This window comes from Myzus persicae, unplaced genomic scaffold (genome assembly GCF_001856785.1).
Source record: "Myzus persicae strain clone G006 unplaced genomic scaffold, MPER_G0061.0, whole genome shotgun sequence".
Lineage (NCBI taxonomy): Eukaryota > Metazoa > Arthropoda > Insecta > Hemiptera > Aphididae > Myzus > Myzus persicae.
In genome coordinates this window covers 29,199-51,158 of record NW_019101535.1, presented here as the reverse complement: position 1 = coordinate 51,158, position 21,960 = coordinate 29,199, and the positions used below count along the sequence as shown (strand labels likewise).

The window sequence follows — 21,960 nt, the reverse complement described above, 5'->3', positions numbered from 1 at the left end:
CTATTATTTAAATCAAACCTCCTTGTTTCCCACCAAACTGATTCGAAGTTAAAAAAATAACAGCTAACGACATCAAAATCGTACTTGGATTTGATAACTGTTGAAACGTCAGACATAAAATTAACATTATTATGGAATGTTGTTGATATTAATTATAATTAATATAAAACAATGATTAATACTAATAAATAGTTACGAGAAATGTATACAAAACAGTTTCATGTATTCACTATTCATAATTTATACTACAACTTAGAAGTGTACAGTTATATAACTATAGAGACGAAGTACAGACAATATTTTTGAAATATTATTTAAAATGTATGTAAAAAAAACAATGATTAAGCATCAACCAATTAATTTTTTTTTAAGGGGATTTGAATAGGCAATTCTAAGGACTTATTAAAAATATTAAAAATACCTTTATTTAAATGAATTTATAAAGTAATTTACAAGTAATCTTGTGTTAATGTAGCGCTATCAATTGTTTTATTGAATATTAATAATTTTATATAATGAGGAAAGGAGAACCTTCAGTATAGAATTTATATTTTTTACGTAATTTTATACACAACTTTATAATAAAATTGAACAAGAACCTCACAAACTAACAAATTTTTACGGATAAATTATCAAAAATGAATTATTCTGTCACAGAAATAAAAACGCTACAATACATAACACATTTATTATTATAAATATATATATATGGTAGAAAATATGATCAATTTAAAGTGACTTTTTTTCTTATTGATATTGCAGGTCTGCAGTACCATAGTACGAGTGGAAGGTTTATGAGTGAAGTAACGGCCTATGGTGACCAATGGATATTACACCTCTTAACGTTTACAAAATCAAAAAATAATTTTTAAATGATCTACAATTTCATTTTGATATCAACAAGTTTATTTATGATCACTAAGGTATAGGTATATGTCTTCTTAAATAAAAATACATTTTAATATTTATGGTTATACAATAATATTAGTATGTACATCTATACAATTTTCAAATTACTATTCTATAACTGTAATTCTTTCCTACATTTTTATGCTTAATATAATATACTGATAAGTTGTCTTACAGAATTAATAATAATGTAATATTCGTACTTTGGAGTCCATATTCAGTTATTGGTATTTTTCTTTTTGAAAAATGGTATTCGGCAAATTGAGAATACACAAAATTATTTCTATGATTATTACATACTTAAAAATATTTTGATATAGATCATTTTTTTTTTTTGCTGAGTAGTAAGTACCTAACATATTTAAATTTAATCTGTATTGATCGATTGAAAAATAATGGTATTTAAAATATTCAAACTATTGTCGCTTAATTTCCTTACACGTAACACATGATAAACATATATTAAATTTATAATAATTAACATTAACAAAAAAAAAAAAATAATAAAAACTATGTTAATGGTCTTAAATCTATGCTGTTTAACCGAACCAATATAGTTCAATTATTTTTAATACCTCGGGATGAAAATATATTATAATACATAAGACATAACTAATATATAATATTATGTATACGGGTGAATATTTATATATTTATGTATATTTACATGTACAAAGATGGGCAACTTAAAATTTAGATATTTAAGTCTGTCAGGAAAAATTAGGAAAACTGTATTTTATGTCTTTAAGACAATATTATACTATAAATAGTAAACATTATAACACTCGCCTAACTAAATAATTATTAACAGTATATATATATATATATATTATATAGCATTATATATTGTATACAACATTTTTGTTTGGATAGTGGTCAGTGAGTAATCATTTAGCCGAACGCAGGTGACTATTAGCTATGATTACAAGTATGTACTCATAATAATATGCTACTTCAAACCTAGAAAAACAATAGTCATATTTCAAAGGAAAATAGTTCCACAAGCTAACGCTGAATTTCCCATATACGGAAAAACGATAAACGTATACGAAGATATTTGATTTCAACCATGACGATACTAATTTACAAACATAAATTAAATATCATAATATGGACATTAAGTTATTGATTTTGAGACAGAGTTATTGTACAGTTAATTTTCAAGGACGTCTTAACTTATGTACACATGTTACTCACGATACGAATGAACGAAATTGTGACTTAATGACAATAGAAATAAAAAATATTCAATCATTGAATCCTATATTGAAAATCGTTAGGATTATTTGCCTTTGGTGGTTCCTTCTTCCATCTGGAACGCTATGTTGTCCAATCCTAGACTTGAAAATTGTCCCGAACCTCTGTGAGTCTGTGTCCGCCTATCTAATATAGTTTTCAAGTCGAAGTCGTGAGAGGATATCCTGAAGTCCAAACTATTTTTTTTCTTCAGTGCCTCAGATTTCTTTTCTTCATCTCTGATCTCTGCTTCTTTTTCTCTCTTTTCCTTTTTATGTTCGTTGTACATCCATCTATTATACATACACATACATATATACATCAATAATTTTGTTTAATAAGTTACTAGTCGAATTACATAACAGTTAGATTGTTATTTTCTAATCAAATTGTATTGTTAGCTATAAATGAATCAAAGCCCGCATTGAAACCTCTAAATCATACACATATTTTTTAAAACCAAGAAGGTTGCTCTTTTGTCGAGTGTATACTTCATCATCGAGTAGGTCACTGGGTCCTAATCTATGCCCATTGTGGGCCCCCTTTCAATCGATAAAAGGTACAATCCTGTTCTTATCCTTGTTTGAACATTATAATATTGTTGTCGTTGGTGTTAATAATTAATGGGGCCGGGGCCATACCCACCTGACTCCCTTTAATTCGGGCCTGAATGCACCAAAGAGTTACAAACATAACATTATGTAAACAAAACTGTATAAACTAACTTATTGTTGAATCTTATAATACAATAATAATTATTTTTTTAAATATATTTATAAAATTAAAGATAAACACGATGTAGGACATCAATTATACTAACAGAAATATGAGAGCTGCGGGAGCAGTTAATGCGCCACCGAGTAAGAAAAACGCTCCAGGAACCGTCTTCAGCGTGGCCTTGTACACAGCGCTATACATTGGTCCGTAAATTAGGGGCACCAGAGCTTCACATACGCCAAAGAGCGAGTTTACCTTGCCTGAAATAATTTAAACATTATTAGATTGAAAATTAAATTCGATTTAAAAACAACTGTTGCATACCTAGTTCATCTGGCGGTACGAGTTTGGAAATAATCGATCTCATAGCGATAAATGACGTGCCGTTTACAATGTCAACAAGTGGTGCTGTAAATATAATATCCATGTTATCGTCAAATGTATTCGTCTCATACAATGTAACAAGTAAATAATAAACGTTTTGTTTTGATATTTGCTTAAATATAAAATATTATAGTAAATAACTAACAATATAGTTATTATTTTATTATTATCAATAAAAGCTTTTATATCTCGGAAGCATATAATATAATACGAATCAATTACAATAAACTTAACTATTCTGAAGATGATTGATTGTCTTTATCTAGCGAGTTGCAAATGCATGATGTGGCAAATTTACTCTCAACTACTCATGTTTAGCATCGTTAGTTTTAATATTAGAGTGAATTGACCGGTAATAAAACTTTAAAAAGTAACAACAGTCTTTGTGTCTGTGCGTTTTTAGGATATATCAATTTTAATTTTTAGGCAAGTTATGAGTATGCTAAATATTGCAATCAAAAAATTAAAATATCGTAGACCGACTTAAAAATACAGATAATATTCTTACTTTTAAGTTTAACAATAGGTTATTTAGACTACATTTGAAACTAACTAAGCTAAATGGAGACTGCTGAGCATAAATTTGCCATGCTACGCACTTGTCAGTTGGAGACATCAGCATTTTGGTTTAGGAGTATGGTGTACTTTTAATGGATTCTTTTGAACGAGTTATGACAATAACTTTTTATAAAAACCAAAAATTAAGTTAAAAATACCTACATTCTTTGTTTTGATGAATACTACTCACTAAATGTGTAATGTGAGTAGGTATACTATACATTATAATACATATTTTCGATTTTCAGAATTTATAGTTTCTTGGCGTTTAATACACTTCTTCTTAAGTGAGTGGTAATTGAATAAGTACTTACATTTTTTGTTTTTGAAATGCTACTATAAAAACCAAAAAAATTAATGTAATTTACTCAAACTCTTTATTTTGATAAATAGGTACTAGGCACTAAATTTGTATCGATTTTAAGTACCATACTATCTAATTTTAGAGCTATGAGATTGTATGACTGGAAAATTATTATGAAAGTCATAAGACAATTATTATTACTAGAGCAAGGAAATAATCAGAGCTAAAAAAAAGAAAAAAAATATGCAAGAAAAAATTTTATGATATGAATGGAAAAATGTCAATTAAATATTACATTAAATATGCATAATAGGCGTATGAAAATCAAGAAATATGCACTTTTTTTCTGAAATGGACGAAATATGCAAAATATAAATTTTTGATTTTTAACTTCGGTATAGCTTGTCAAACTTCCAAGCCCTAATTGTTACTATAGGAACCTATTTATTTGGTATTAACCTTACAATGTGTGTATGGGTTGTAAATAAGTGTAATACATATTATTTTTTATACACATATACATATTATATTTGATTTTCAGAACATTATAATGTTATAGTTTCGCCGTGCTGCTAAAGCGCTTCTTCCTTAGCAAGTGGTAAATTAGTAGGTACCTACTTCCATTTTTATTTAATTTTTTGTTGAAATATCACTAACCCAAATAAAATACAAAATCCGTTGTGGCAAACGCGTAAACAAATCCGGCCAATATTTTGCTCATACATGATATAACTCCGATTAAGGCGTCGTCGATTTGCAACATGTGACTGAATACCCCGACCGAAAACATTGTACCTGTTCAGATGAAAAATCAAAACAAATCACGAATATATTTTTACTAATGAAACAATACTAAAAAGTTGAAACTTGAATGTATAAATGTTGACGAACCTACAAGATTAGTAATCATCGAATACGTGGAAAACATACTGTAGTTCACTTCGTCCCAATTGAATCTTACACGTGTAAACAGATACATCACGGACATTTCACCTGCAAAATATTATGTTATATTTTTTACTATGTTGAACCGTTGAATCACAGACCAAGTATTTATATTTAGTATTTACTCTTGGTAGTTAGTACGATATAATATAAAATTATTTAATTGCAAATAATATTTTACAATGTTAAATTTTTGCGGGGCTCAGTATTTTTATTATTAGTACATTACTAGTAATAGTAGCAGTAAATATTAAAAGTAATAATAATACGATGAATTAATATTTGAATACATTTTAAAGAAATATTTGTTCATTGACATAATATTATGTTCGAATTTATATTTATAGTCTATGGTCAACGTTTGCCGTATTATCCAACTGTCCAAGATTATATTTGGCTCTTATTTGAACGACAGAATTCATACGTATTAATGCCACTGACAAACTGAGTTATAAATTGTATAGTTATATACCTAGCTTAAGTGTAAGTACAAACTATTGTATACTCAATTGAATTCGAATTATATTTACTTACTTGAGAAGAGAAAAAATTGTTTTTCGGTGGCATTGATATTGTAAAACAAAATTTATCATAAGCAATAACTATTTAAACCCATTTATATATGAACAGACAGCAATGAGTATTTCAATTGTAAATTATAAGTTTTCAACAAAATTAAAAAGCTTTGTTACGGAGTCGAAGGTCATCGTGATTAAAACAATTACGTTGTTAACATTTTAATTTTTCATTGCCATTGTCTTTCTCACTTTCTCCTATAGCGAGAATTTTTCTATTTTAAAAACATCCGTAATGATGGCATAATATAATAAAGAAGCTATAATTTCATATTATTGAGTAACTTTGACTTAAAAATAACCTCCAGGTAATTGCACATATTTCCATTAAATTAATATTTATCATTTTTAGTATACACTAGAAAAGTAGAATAAGGTTTATTGAAAAAAAGCAAAAATTTGTGTAAAATTAGTTATACCCACTGTACTACTAAATTAATGTATTAGGTACTCGTGAGTAAAACTACAGAATGCTAGGTTCACTTAAGAAATATATGGGAATGTATTTATTTTTAATTTGAATGATACTCGATGGAAAAATGAATCAATAGTGCAATTTAACGGGTTAATAACCTATCTAGTGGTTATTCGAGAGGGTAACATAAAAAATGTTTATCAAAAAAAAAAAAATATTTAAGTGTTATGTATATGAATCATAGACAGAAGTGTATGATTAGATATGCATTTCATTTGCATTTCATATAAGAGAGGTTGATATTACTTATAGTCTAGGGTTTACACAATTTATATCCGGCATTTTTATGCCTATCAACTTAATAAAACAATCTATTATCAAGCCGTCACCTTTACAAATTTCAAGGTCGATTAAACGAGTAAAATAAGAAAAAAAATGTTCACTCAATACAAAAAAATAATAATAATAATACGTTCAAGCATGTAAATTTTTTATTTGGATTTACTAACCGTGCAAAGGGCCCATTACGACAATGACGACAACCATTAAAGCAATAATTCTTAGTCTTCGGTTGTATTGTCCTTCTTTAAATGTTACTCGAACGGCCTCTTTAATATGACTCAGGCTGAAAAAATCTCTGAGGAAATCCACACAGGACGTGTCCCTTGGTGGCTCTTTGCTCTCAATACTGATCTCTGGTTTCGTTTCTTTGATGAAAACCATGCCATATACAAAAGCAAATATGTACAATACTGTGGCTATGATGTATACGCCATAAAATCCAAGTTCTCGGAACAGTACACCAGATAATGCGGTACCAATGGGCACACCTACAGAACAGAAAACGTTCACTATACCGATTCTTAACGTGCGCATTTTCACCTAAAAAATAAAAATGAACAAATTAAAAAAAGTGTTCTCATTTAAAAAAATGGATCTCTGCAGTGGAAACACTACTTTGTATGCATTTTCGATTAGAAATCAGTGAATAGCCGTGAATTATAAAATATAACTCCACGAGTAAATGAAAACTCTAAGATTTACGCTTTGCAATATCATGATATTCAAAAACAGGACTAATCGGGAAACTCGCATTATTGACAAGACTGTGATAGGTTAGAACCTAAGGTATAGCTTAGGAGTATATATAGGCACTTGTATTTTTATACTAACCGTAGTCACGTCTCCGACATAGCTGAACACGGCCATGAACATGGTCATCCATCCGCCAGTCATAGCCGGCGGTACGGACTCCACGAGCCCGGCCACCTCCATCGGGAGATCGTAAAAGTAGTAAGTACAGACCAACAGGCCGATGCTGGTGAGGAATTCACCGATAATTGGTATCAGCATGCACGGCTTCCGCTTGTGGTTCCGGTCGCTCCACGACCCGATGAATATTATCAGCACCGACGGTATGCTGCTTTGCACAATCGTCTTCCATATTATCATATCAGCCACAAGCTCTTGAACCACCACCTCGTCTTCCTTCGTGTAGTTGTCCATCGTCCGACTCTCCAGCGCAGAGCACGTGGCGTTGTCCAGACGGAGGTTCACCCTGCACGCCTTCTGCAAGTTCAGATTCTGAGTGGCGAGTGACGCCAGCACGCTGGACACTATATAGCAACCCAACATAGGCTCCACCGTACAGTGTTTCAGCATAAACTTGGCTTTTGACATGATGCTCATGGCCTGCCATGATTCGTGGTTGTCTTCCGGCGGCGACTGCTTCTCGCGTTTTACCCCGCTAGTGTCGTAGGTCATTGTGTTTTCGGGAATATCAGGGACAGTGCTCAAACGTTGCTATGGGTTGAATTGAATATGTCCGACAGCAAAGTACACTTGGAGTCTGGACTCAAACATATCGTCCGAATATCTAAAACCAAACATAGCTTAAGTCGAAGCAGTTGCAAAATACGATGTCATCGTTAAGACATAATTGTTGTAGATTCAATATTACCATCAATAATTTTAAAAATCAAATAAAAGCACGTCTAAAAATAAAACATATTATATACCTTCTACTTAGTTGAATAAAAAAATTGTATGATTATTGTGCAGGAGTTATTTATGAACAAAGTCATATTTACATATTGTTGGTGTAATGCATGTATAGAAAGTAGAACTTTATGAAAACAACACGGAATTGTATAGGCAAGTTTACAAATACTAACTTTGGATCAGCCGACTTTTTTCTTCGTGTAGTTAATTTTTAAGTGTTTTTGTGTCAAGACCATGAAGCCTAAGAGAAAATTCTTATCCAAGTAATTATAAAGTACTATAAGGAAAAACCATTGTAATGGCATTGAAATTAAAAAAACCACAAAAATATCTTTGGCAACATAATTATTTGAATTTAAAGACAATAATAAAAACGATAGGGAAAATACAACGACAAATTGTTATGGGCCGACGTGATAGGTTTGCAGTAATACTTAATTATAATCGGGCGGGTCAATGGTCCACAGCAGTAACTTATAAACAATGACCTTATGACACACTTTGTGTAACACCATTAAAGTGACAAACTATCTTGTGTATAATAATAATAATCATATTCTTCCTTCTCTCTTCATCTTTTCCGCTCTTCATTGCGCTCTCTCCGTCTCTTCGTATGTCTCCGATCACGTAAATGATTTGTTTTATTATTTTTTTTATTAAATAACGCATTCTCATAGGCACGTCAACAAATAACCGGATAAATCATGGTGACCATTAATGATCGTGATACAAAAACTTTGTTGTCCATTACACAATAACGGAATTTTCCATATTAATACGAAACAGTGAGCCGACGATTTCTGAATACAGAGGTGGACTAATTTTTATTTTTTGAGATAACACCCAAATGCAAACTTTATTTAGAAAAGGTATACAATTTATTAGATGCCATTTTTAAATAATCAAAAACAATTTATATCATCAGAATATTTTTGATTTAAAATTAATAATAGTATAGAAACAAGACTTTATAGCTTAATACTAATATTATACTTTAGTTAATATGGACGCAACTGCCTGGTTGTAAAGAAAGTAATATTTACATTTTATAAGCACGTATATAGATAATTTACGTTCAGTTTCGTTGGTTTTAATATAAGATTCAATCAATCAACTATCAAAATATGTAAAGCTAACAATATCCTTTCTATTCTCTTAAAGTATAGTCAAACTTAAAGGGATGTCATACACTTGTTAAACGGAGACAACAAATGCTAGTTAGAAATATTTTCGAAATATTATTTTAAACTTGTTATCAGTTATTGACATTACATTGTGCTGTATAATAAGTGAGAAATTGATAATTTTAATTGAAAAAAAAGTGGAGCCGCTGTGTGGGTTAGTGAGTTATTTAATAAAATATTATGTAATAAATGAAATATTGTAATTTAAAAACCCGGAATATGAAATAAATTTAATTGATTAATAGTTGGATATTTTAAAGAGCCTATAATTATATATTTTATAAATTAGAGTAGGTAGATTCCTACTACCTCTGTATATTGGCTATTAGTTTGACAATTAAACGAACATAATTTTAGGTTTACATTTGGAAAATTAATTCAAAATAATACAATTAAACAATTACTGTAATGCTAAACAATAATTTACTGAATTGAAAATAGAAAATAGAAAATTAAATTAAGAATTAACCTTGATTTTTGAACCATGTCATACGCCCATACCCTGTACCTACCACAACATCAGGTATTCAATATTTGAATGTTGTACTTATTTTTAAATCGAATTGCTTATAGAAACATAAAGTAATAAAATATATATTATACACAAATGTTTGAATGACACTATTTTTAATTTTTTTTAACAAACAACCTTTTTATGATGGTTTGAATAACGGTATATTTGATTTGTACCAGTTCAGTCTATTGTGTAATAAGGAATTTTATTAATGTACGGTGGTTTTCTATTGACTTTTTATTTTAATAGTTGGTACAACATAATTAGCAAAACAAATTATAAGTAGGAGGTACATTATCTAAATACATTTTTTTTTTAAATTAAATGTAAGAATTTATTTCGTAGAATGTCTAGACACAAGTCAAAGAAAATATAGTTGTAGCTTTATATAGTTCAGTATTATAAGTTTATTTAAGATAAAAATATAAGATTGATATAAATTATGTTAAATATATTATTTTTTTATATTTACTGTAATCAAAATATAAATGCAAGTGCCTAGGTTATACCTACTATTCTTCAATTCTACCAATTTTCTTATACTAAATAGTAGTGTTAATAATAAAAAGATATAAACATATCGATGTAACAATAGGTAAAATGGTAAATAATAATATGAACAATTAATATAAACATTAACCGTAGGCAGGGACATAGGGTCGTAGGTAGTAATTCGATAGTCGGTACTAACTAGTATTATTGTTCGATTAAAATTTCAAATCTGTTAAATTAAAACTTTAATGTTATGAACACGCCTTTAGCCTTTATCAGATTATTATACCGAATGATTATTATTAGATGTATATACATATTGTATTATATACAGTAGATATAATATAAACTATGTGGCTGCACTATTGCAGTAAAGCTGCATTAAAGGCTAAAGTTTATACTTAAGGAAAATAAATCAAATTTTCCGAGAACCTTGTAATCAATACGTTAGCAGATTTTAACAGATTAAATAGTTTCAAAACATTTTGGATAAACACTCTTATTGTCAGTGTTGTTACTTACCTACCAAACACAAACACCATTAGGCACAAACACAACACGATCGGTCTAAAAATACCCATTGCGCATATTTATATAGCATGCCGATTGTATTTGTTCATTGTTACCGCAGTAAAATATAATTATAATTAGGTACTACACGAGCAATTAATAAATATCGAGTTTTATTATCGTGCACGATAAGTAAAAGTAATTAAGCGCATACGGTGTTTGCAGTTAGTAGTCGTGAGGAGTTTGCAACCACCACATTGACCTACAATTAATATAAGTAACAGTGAACATTGAACATATTTTATAATGTTAAAATATTATGTTGCTCGCAGTATCATCAGTAGGTACCTTTGTCACAATTATGTTGTTGTTATAGAAATCGCTTCATTATACAATTATATACAACTACAGGTACTTTTAGAGGTTTACACGTTAAGTTTGACATAGTATATTATTCCTATACAGAAATTACACTTTCATAATAAAATATGTTATGTGGCGAGCTGAGACATTTTTCAAATCATTTTTCTATTGAAATTTGTATAAATTCTAGTAAAATATATGGAGAGGAGGAGCATTGATTGTATAATATTTATAATTATATTTGTAATACATTATGTAAATACCTTCTTGTTACCAATTTATCATCAAGTGGAATAAAATATGTTAGACCTTAAACGTCTAAATATTTTAATTTTATTATAAAAAATACCTTTTTAATGAATATCATTATCCAAAGAACTTGTTACTCGTTTATCAATAATGTTAATATTTCTCATATAATTGAACTGACTTTTTCCCAAGTACCAATATTGTTTTAAATAACTGTTTATAATCTATGTACATTCTACGAACCGGTACTTAACAACATGAGTAGATTTATTTTTATTACAACTGTGTAAATAATAATATAACACAGTTCAACTAGTTCAAGGCTTGATGATCCAACAATATTAGTGTACTACCTATGTTGTATGTGATATGCGAATCATAGTATTATGTAAACCTAAACAATTCAATGTAGTATGTCTTAAAACAAGAAAATATATAGGTACACATCCCGTTATTTAAAAATATCATATGGTTACACTAAATTGTATTCGCATCTCTCGATCGAAAGAGTACTACACATGTTACAAGAAACTTGAATGCGAATAATTCACCAAAATTAATAAAAAATAAAATAATAATTAAGTTAAGCTTATTTCGTGATTACAAATGTACTCGTTTGTACGTAAAATTGTAGCCGGTGTAGTTGACTTAGAAACACAATACTTCCGCTTCTAAATGTTTATGTCTTCACATACGGCCAGAACAAATTTCCTTTTTGCAATTTCTATCAATATTACAAGCTGAGTTCTCCGCGCAATAGGTGAACGTGACTTGCCTATGAAGATGTAACCTTTTCATCTTTAATTGATTGGTTGATAATGATTTTATTTATGTTTTATTTTTAACATTTTTTCAGGTTTTTAATTTTTGTTTATGTGTAAAAATAATTGGGCCACATCTCCATTGTAATAATTATTAAATAAAATTTCGTTGTTACGACATTAGTTGGGTATGAGGATACTTTCGTATGATCTTTTCGATTATACCATTTCAATATCTAAGTCAGGGTGGTCCAACCTTTTGTAGTTGGTGTACCAATTTACACTTTTTAAAAGTACCGGCGCCACCAAAATAAAAATATGATATTACTATTCATATTTTTTTTTTATCTAGAAAAATAGATAATGCTCGAGATTGTGAATAGTATTCACACCGTTTAAGAAAACTCACAATCATTGTTATTAAGCGGCGATAAGACTGACTTTCACGATCTTATCTCGACATTTTTAATGAAAGTCTTCTGGGAGGGGGGAATCAAAAAAAAGCTCCGAGGTCCATGGATGGACCACCCTAATCTAACTATCAAAAAAACGATCAAAACCTATTTCATAAAATTTGGATGTAAGTATTTTTGGAGTGTGGTCGTTTGTGGAAGCTTGTGAAAATAATAAAAATTTCAAAAGGGTTAATTTTAACATTTATTTTCCTGAAAGTCTCGATTCCGCTAAGACGACAGAGTTATAAGTACTCCCATTATTATTTAATGACATATCCAGTAAAAAAACATATTATGTAATTTTAATACTAGACAAAATTAATATAGGTACCTAATTCAATATAAAAACAATGATTTGAATCTATTCTATTGCCAGGTACTACCTGTTATTTCCATCATGTTTCTATTGTAGTATTGTGACTTTTTATTATTATTATTTTGTTTTGCATATATTATGTTATAATATGCTCGTAAAATATAAATTAATTACACAAATCATAATTTCATGAAAATCTCGGTTTGACCTTGTATAAAACAAAATTCGTAACACGCGAATATACTTTTAAGCTCCTTCATATCATACTTAGATTATATTAGTAGTCATTCAGCGATATATATTTTTTATATTTAGTATATTTGGACATCGGTGTGCTAAACTTGGTAGTTCCTGCAACCTCGACTCTGCACTCTGCAGTATCTATAAATAATTTCCGTCGATGAAAATATAGAAACGATTGGGACCAAGGGGTTGGATTAAACTCTCGCCCACAATAAAAAAAAATGTTGTTCGAACTCGAACACAAAAATCAACTGTCAATATCAATATATTTACGGCCAGCGCATATTATCAAAAATTTTAATTACCCCTGAGTAGTAAGTGAAAACACCAATAATATTACAGACACACGTTTTAACTTTTTTTGCGTTCTAAGTCTAATGGACCTTTAATACAACGAATACCGTTTATGCGTCCTACCACTGTATACAATTTAAAATAGTTAAGAGGTCATCATATTGTAGTTTGTATACTGTAGTAATTTGACGACAGCCAAAGAGGGGATGATTTTAAAGATAATGTGTGTTCTAATGTTCACACACCGTTCGTTTACACTTTATTTGGAATATAGATGACAATGAAAAACAACTGGTCCATCTACACATTGCAGAGTAAGTACAACATGTATAACACATAATTTTGTTTTATATTTTACAATTTTTATCGTAGCAGAAGATAATAAATATAGATATATAAATATTATGTGTGTGTAATTTTGATCAAACTCGTCGATTAGAAACATTGAGTATTTTCATCATCAATGACAACAATATTCTGTCCTTGGCCCCGATCAAATCGTATTCACCATTTTTTTTGTGGTCACAAATCACAATATTATTACAATATTATTCCACAGTTAATAATACTCATAATTCACTTGAGAGATTTAATTCACAATAACTGTGGATTAGAACAAGTTTTTAGGACTAAGTTTTGTTACCTACTTACCCAAAGGTTTATGTATAGGTATACCATTATGGCCTTAAATAGGTATAGGTACCTGTTTATAATTTTCTACAAAACGTGTCAACAAGATTCTATAATTTATACAGTAATACGAAGTGATATGTTTTATATATAAATTGAAAACAATTAAATTTATCGATACATTATAGAAAACAAATTGTAACATTTTATAATAATATATTAGATTATTATTATTATATGGTGGGCTGTATTAGAAAATTTGGAACTTTATGGTGATTCTTATTTGGTACTAAAATATTATTATAGATTGAGTGATAATCAAAATTCAAAATTTAAAGTCGTATTAAATCCCCAAACATTTCCGTTGACTGTTGAGTTCACAGATAAACCGAGAGTGTTGGCGTGTCTCCTCAATTTCAATTCCAAGAGGACAAAACAATTCTTCCACAAGAACACTCTTATATATTATTTTATATGAAACAATTCAAAGTCAATTTGCGGAGATTTAGTAGTGTAAAGGATGTCATTACAGACAGTCCTAATTTGTAATTCTTTTTTTTTATTTGCTCTAAACGACCTTGATAAATAACCACGCTCAGTCCCTTTATTAAATTAACTTTGACAACAACCGCTCAACGCCGGTAACTAGTAACGTGGTCCATAACCGCAATGTTTCGGTCGTTAAAATTGATTTTTGAATTTTTGTTACAAATACACCATGGTATTTCCTGTTTGTGAGAACTGATTAACTATCCATTGAAATTAAAGTAAGAAAACAACAAATTCAAAACTAGACATATTTTAAAAATATTGGAGTATTTACAGTTCACACTCCCATCTACAGGACAACCTATTATTCCTGTTAAAAAAAAATGTGTGTACCAAAATTTAAGAAGCATTAAATACGTATATCATATAAATAATGTACAAACCATACTGATAAATAATCGAACATTTTTGATTTATTAGCTAGAATGATACACAATTTTTTTAGTGAGTAATAATGAATTAAAATAAACTTTTTTACTTAGAGAACCTACACAAAGTAAACAAAATATCAAAAACAATTTCAACAGAATGCATTACTGATATAAATGAGACGTATAAGGTAAGACCTACTTCTTATTACTATTTACTATACAATGTACACTGTATACCTAATTACTAAACATTTATACAAATATCGGGCATTGTGAACGGAATTTTAACTAAAAAGAGACTCACTAAAACTCGTGATTAGAAAATTCTAAGATTATTTTATACCATCATAATTCATAGTTGTGTACTTGTGTCATCGTTGTAGTCCTGTAAACTTAAACTAAATTATATAATCAACAGGTGTTACATTTCTATTATTGGTAAAAATCGATTTCTTCTCCATCACCGTAGTCTACTGTTCATACAAATCGGAAGCGATAAATGCAGTAAGATGTTCGTTTTTGTGTTCTAGGAATATAGAGCAACTTGTGACTTAGTTTAAACAAACTATTTTGCTAACGAAGAAGAAAATGTTACGATTGATATGAAATGAATTAAAAGTATTACAATTATACAACCCAACCTAAGAGTTACCTACATATTATTGTGTACATTTAATAAACACATTTCCGTTTTTTTTTTACCTATTTTTGAGTTCAAACATCTCAAACAAACACGAAAATATATATACATTTATATCCATAAATTATTTAAATTGTATTTAAGACAAAAAAAACCCGGTAGTCACTTTGCTATATTGTAGTTTGTGTTCAATAATAATTCAGTGATACATCATTGTATAACATAAACGATTCTGAGTGGAGATAAATATTAAATAGCGTCATCCAATATTACTTTAAGAAAGGATATTTATATTAAATATGTATAGTTGATATTGCTAAAGTAATTATTTTTCTAACAACATATCACGTAAGTACAATATACAATAGTTATTATAATATAATTTATTATTTAAAATAACCAGCTGTTAACAACACCGTATAATATTCGATACAGCCACGTAGTACAGTTTGAAAATATTTATCGTGTAAACAGCTTAAAATGAATCTAAATAAATTGAAACGTCATCGTATAAAGTAAATATTAATACACGTGACAATTAAAAGTTTAAAGTCTCTACGTTTAATAATTACTGAGTACAACAAAATAATTTAACTTAAACTTGAAGTTTAATCAATCATATACAAAAATTATGTGGCCTTGTGCTAAACTTTTAATTTCTAGTAAAAGAAAATGACGAAGAATCGTGTTTACATTTTCAAGCTAAAACATCACAATAACAAACATTTTTGAAACATTTTAAATAGGTATCTATAAATAGTACAAAAAGAGCTTTCAAAAAAATATTACCTTGGTAGGTACCAACTAAATCCAGTTTACTACCAGAAACCATTCTCAAAGTTTAAGATTGAGGCATTCTTTCTACTATTGAAAGTGTCATTTAACACACAAAAAAAAAGGAAAAACGAATTTCATCATAAGACCAATACATTCATCGCTCCACTCAGAAACTAAAACTGTGTCAATTTATTATTGAAACATCTGACCCACTTGCTTTTCTTCGTCTTAATCATTATATCCGCTCACATTACACAACAGGATAACAAAAACCGTGAGCGGGACTGTATATTAACTGTCCAAAACTTGTGTTCAGACACGAAAATATAGGCTCCTAATATGACAGTAAATTAAGAAAAAAATTTTATATTATGTAACAACTTAATGAAGTTGAAAAATATTTTATTTTAATATTATTTTACTACTCCTCTTAAAACTATTACGTAACCAATATAATACCTTAAATATTGAATTTTGAATCTTAAAATACTGTTTAGACAAATTGCGAGATTATTTTTAATGTACCTATACTAGAAAAATAAAGATAATATAATAACTAATATTCATAACATGAAAAGTCTAATTAGTTGTACTTAAAAAATACATATTCTTAAGGCGTCATCATATAATAATAAATCAAAAAGTTTTTGAATCAATGGCTAAATTGTTTGCATTATTATAAACATCGCACTTTTTTAAGTAATAATACAATTATCCAGCTATTGTTCAACAATGAAAATAAATTATAATAATATGCATTAATAAGGTGCACCGTGTTCATATATTCAAACGTTTCAGAACTTAACGTATCTATAATAAATGTAAAAATGTGATAATATAACTTATAATAAGATATAAAAAAGTTTGATTTAATAAGATTATTCAATGAATTATCTAATACAAAAAATGTATTAATTAAGTTCAACTTTATATAAAATAAGAAACTACACTGAATAAACCAATTCAAATATAATGTTACACAATTTCAGGTGGGAAATATTTTCAATTAAAAAAAAAAAATCGCAGATAAAGTTGGATAACGAATTAAATAGAAATTAATTTTAATCCGTGTTGCTCGAAATAAATAAAATATTACGCGTTATACTTGTAGGGAAATAACGTGGCTAATAGATTTGAGAAGTACTTTATCAAATATCAATGTGTACGGTTCAAATAAATTTGTATATGAAATTATTTTTTTTCAAAATGTACCAACTTAAATCTTTCTTAATAATATTACTACATATATACACTTACATAAGATCAGTACAATAAAATATATTTATTTATTGAAAACGTTCAACGCAGTCAGCCTCGCCGAATCTCATGAACTGAATTATCAGATAATAAATAAGAACATATGTATCGTATATTATACTATGTAGGTATAATGTTGGATTGACAACAATAGAAAATTGCAAACACAGAACTTAAAAATTTTATTTACCGAAAACTTTGGGGCAAATTTCCCCTATTTGCCGTATAAAATAATAATAATTATAATATACTAATATCATTTTGTAACCTAACCTAACCCATATATTATACTGCATCCAAGTTAATATTTCTCGTTCTACGACGTATTTAATTTTTAAATCGTTCTATATTGAAACCGTATACCACATTTCATTCCTAACTAGGTATATATATATTGTATATAGATACCTATGTATTAAAATAAGCTACCAAAAATAATACGGTATCTGATATCACCTGCACATTCTTGTACAAATTTTTTCTTGTTCCCAAATTGAATGGCTAATATTTATATAGATTATACGTAGGATCTATTATTAAGCTCGATCGTTTTGAATTATGGCAATGAAAATCATTATATACTATCTGGATCGAGTGAATGATATGCACAAGTCAAGACTAAAAAAATATAACAAGATATGATTTTTATTTACTGAAAAAACAAGCTAGCCCCAAGCTGACGGTTCTGATCACAATATCTTCAGATAAAAAATAATATAACGTAGATATACGTATTGTATGCAGATAGTTGGGTTGACAATAACAGTAAACCGAAACGACACTGAACAGTGAGCACAGACATTTTAAACTGGCTTCGATGAAAACTCAAATCCAAAATTTCTAGTCTTTGTCGTGTAAAAATAAAAAAATAATAATAATAGTAACAATATTATTTAACCAAACCTAACCTAACCTATATATTATACTGCATCAACGTTGAGATTTCTGGTTCTGCGACGTATTTAATTTTAAATCATTGTGTATTGAAACTGTATAGCACATTTAATATCTAACTAACTATATGTATACATATATATGTATTCAAATGAGCTGTCGAAAATAATACGTCTGCACCTATCAGCACATTCTTGGTCAAATCGTTTCTTGTTCCCAAATTGAATAGATACCTACTTAATACCAATGTATAAATGTATAATACGCGCGAGATCCATTATTTAACTCGATCGCTACGAACTATGGTGATATAAGTCATCACACTATCTAGATCGAGAGAATGATACGAACACAAGACTAATCAAATACAACACGATATAATTTTACAAAGCATTAAAAAAAAAAATCATAACATTTAAAAAGTACAATAATACAACAATTGCACCCAACTCACTATAAGTATATCATGTTGTTTTTAATTTCTAAATTTCAATTAAACAAGGCTGGGAAAAATTGTCATTAAATAGGAAAATATAAGTACTAATTGGGATTAATGCTTTATAAATGGTTTTGATTCTATTTTGTAATATCAATAGTGTATTAAATACCTAAAAAGTTTTGAATAACAGTGTTTTATTTTATTTAGAGTCAACTGTGAGAATTGTTTTATCTATTAAAGTTAAGCTTTTTTAGTTGTTTAACGAAAAAAAAAACTATAAAGAATAGTAAAACGGTAAACATAAAATTTTTAATTAGGAATCTAAAACAATCTTCATTAGGTGCTTAGGTATAATAGTAAATCGTGGTTCAAACAGGAAGGAAAATATTATTGTGTTCGTAAAACTATCGATCATAAACTTATTGCATTAGTTAGTTTGAACGTACGAACAATTTTGATAAACATCATCTGCATACTCACAAATGATAACATTCACATTCAGTGTATATAAACAATAGATGAGGAAATTTTTTATTATTTTTTTTGTAAGAGGTCCACATAATTAACTTTTATTGTTCCATTATACTGAATCTGTGAATGTACCAGAAACAATGTCGTGTTATGACATTCGACTGAAATAATATTATTTCGGTTAAAATAACAGTGATAAGAATATTAAAAATAAAAAATTATGCAATAGTCGGTTCAAAAATGTGTCGTCGCTATAAATAGGAATTTGTATTTTGAAATAACAATTGTAATTAAAAGCAAATTGTTTTAAAAGAAAATGTATTATTCAATATTCGGTAAATGTATAGATTTGTGAAAAAAAAGTAGAATAGATCAAATTATTTTGTATGCGCTTAAAAATATGACTGAAACCCCGACCATCCTTATAAATCCTATGTTAAATTATGTATATGAACAGTTGTTAAAAGCACATTTTAACGACTGTATAATAAAATAATGACTATTAAAGAGTGTATACTTTAATAGATATGTTACATATTGTTACATACACCAGTGAATTCATAAAAAGGCCTCGTATAGATCCTTGTACCTCGACGAACACTAAATTGATTGAGGTCTTTATAATAAAAAGAAGTTTAGTTCCGATCTTTAAACCCTACTGAATACATCTACCTAATACAAGGTTAAAATAATTTATTAGTTTTAATTTAAAAATAATGTAAGCTTAACTACATAATGGATTAGATAACACCTACGAATTAGCTGAATTTAAAAGCATTTATATTGTACTTACTTATACAATCTACGAATTTAAATCTTTTTTAGAAAAATTAAATAAACTCACATCAGTAAGCACATAACTACATACAATGTAAATTATGTAAACTAAAAACCAATTTTCACTATAACTAGACCAACAACTTTCTTTAGTCATAATTCCGAGTGACCTAAAATTCTGTATATACAAAATATAAAAACCAAGTAGTAAAAAAAAAAAAAATTATAAAATCATAGTAAATAGGTACTCTAATCATAGGAGTGTAAGTACTGCAACAAGTTCATGTATTAAAAGTTCGTGAAAGCCAAACAAAATATAATTTATCGTGTATTTTATGTGAGCTGTAATAATATAATATTGTGGTATGTTTATAGTGCTTAAATGGACATTTAATTCAAAATCAAATTTATGATTTTCACATCTTTATAGTCGGTGGCCGAACATCATAGTAAAAATTAAAAATAAAATAAAAAACCTTCCGAGTAAAAAATGTTTATTATAATATTATTACGTCTAATTGAAAAAAAAAATACAAAATATATCATATGCCACCCCTAATACAATAAATCATAGTATTAAAACTTAAAGATATTACCTCTCGTCCGAAATCACGACGATTTGCCCGGTACACGATGGTGCAGTAATAGATTCCGAAATCTGGAAAAGTCAATCGCGGCTTATGACATGGTTTGAAACAATTGTATTCATCAATCGAACGCTGCAGCGGGAGTACAACGATACCGTATTCTTAAATGACGAATTGAATGAGCCGAGTTGTCACGAATATGTCACTCTCGTATGATACTTGTGCTCACAAAATAGTGATATAACCACGGACTATTTGTGGCCGGTGCACAGCGTGGCATTAAATATTACCGTATTGCTCGTTGGACGACGACGTCTCGAAATGTATACGATATCGTGCAATCGAGCCGGTATAAATAGGTACGTTTTTCGTATCCCCGAGAGGTGCTCTTGTACAACTGACTAACACTCGCGTCGCGCGTGGAATATAATATACGAGATTAAAATATATACATATATGTGTCATCGATCGTTGGTCATCGCGGTATAACAATAGTGTCGTATCGTAAACGCGTTATGTGCATGTGTACCACGGTCGCCGATCGACGTTCGACTTGCGGCTGCAGTTACGCGCCATACTACTATGGAAACAATATTGTATATCCACGCGAGTCACCGCGGAAGGCTGCTAATTTGTCGTCGCTATAATACACATAATATAATACACCTATTCGCTGCCCTCTGCTTCCTCCCCACTTCCGACGCGGCGGCGCTTTTCCACTTCGACGGTACCCACTGCAGCGCGGCGAGTGTATAATATAATAATATTAATATCGCTCGAGAGCGCGCACACAGGCACACACACACTTGTTGTTACTGGTTCATGATGATATTATTATTATTATTTTACGCGCTCTTGCCGCGATAATATTATAATATTATTGTAATGTATTCGATATTGGTCGTGATTTTATGAATGCTCTGCCAACTGATTTTCGATTACCTGCAGCCACGGTGTCGTAAACGATACCCGCGACAGTAATTATTATTATTCGTATGCGTCAAATACGTCTCGACTGATACAACGGCGCAGGCCGTTCAAAGTTTGGTGGTGATTTCTGCGCGTTTGCGAATCCCGATCGCAGGACTACGACGCAATTGCCAGCGTTGCGTGTAGGAGGTATACGGTGAAACTTTACGAATA

At 29.1% G+C, this 21,960-nt stretch overlaps 1 protein-coding gene across 1 annotated transcript; it reads right to left on the bottom strand.

The window, feature by feature from the left end:
- Positions 1-883: 883 nt before the first annotated feature.
- LOC111029447 (solute carrier family 46 member 3-like) lies at positions 884-21,440 on the bottom strand. The gene is made up of 8 exons (XM_022308447.1): positions 20,827-21,440; positions 7,217-7,919; positions 6,553-6,925; positions 5,000-5,101; positions 4,766-4,903; positions 3,187-3,270; positions 2,966-3,122; positions 884-2,438 (listed from the first exon to the last, which is right to left on the bottom strand). Exons 2-8 carry the CDS (start codon positions 7,805-7,807, stop codon positions 2,192-2,194), a joined length of 1,692 nt encoding a protein of 563 aa, XP_022164139.1. The 5' UTR covers positions 7,808-7,919; positions 20,827-21,440; the 3' UTR covers positions 884-2,191.
- Positions 21,441-21,960: the final 520 nt, after the last annotated feature.

What these genes read in the sequence shown, in the direction of transcription:
- LOC111029447 (XM_022308447.1), bottom strand. Translation starts at nt 7,807, where the DNA reads ATGACCTACGACACTAGCGGGGTAAAACGCGAGAAGCAGTCGCCGCCG. An exon ending in GATGATTACTAATCTTGTAG is followed by an intron (nt 4,904 to 4,999) that starts GTTCGTCAACAT and finishes TCATCTGAACAG; the next exon opens with GTACAATGTTTTCGGTCGGG. An exon ending in GGATTTTGTATTTTATTTGG is followed by an intron (nt 3,271 to 4,765) that starts GTTAGTGATATT and finishes TTATATTTACAG; the next exon opens with CACCACTTGTTGACATTGTA.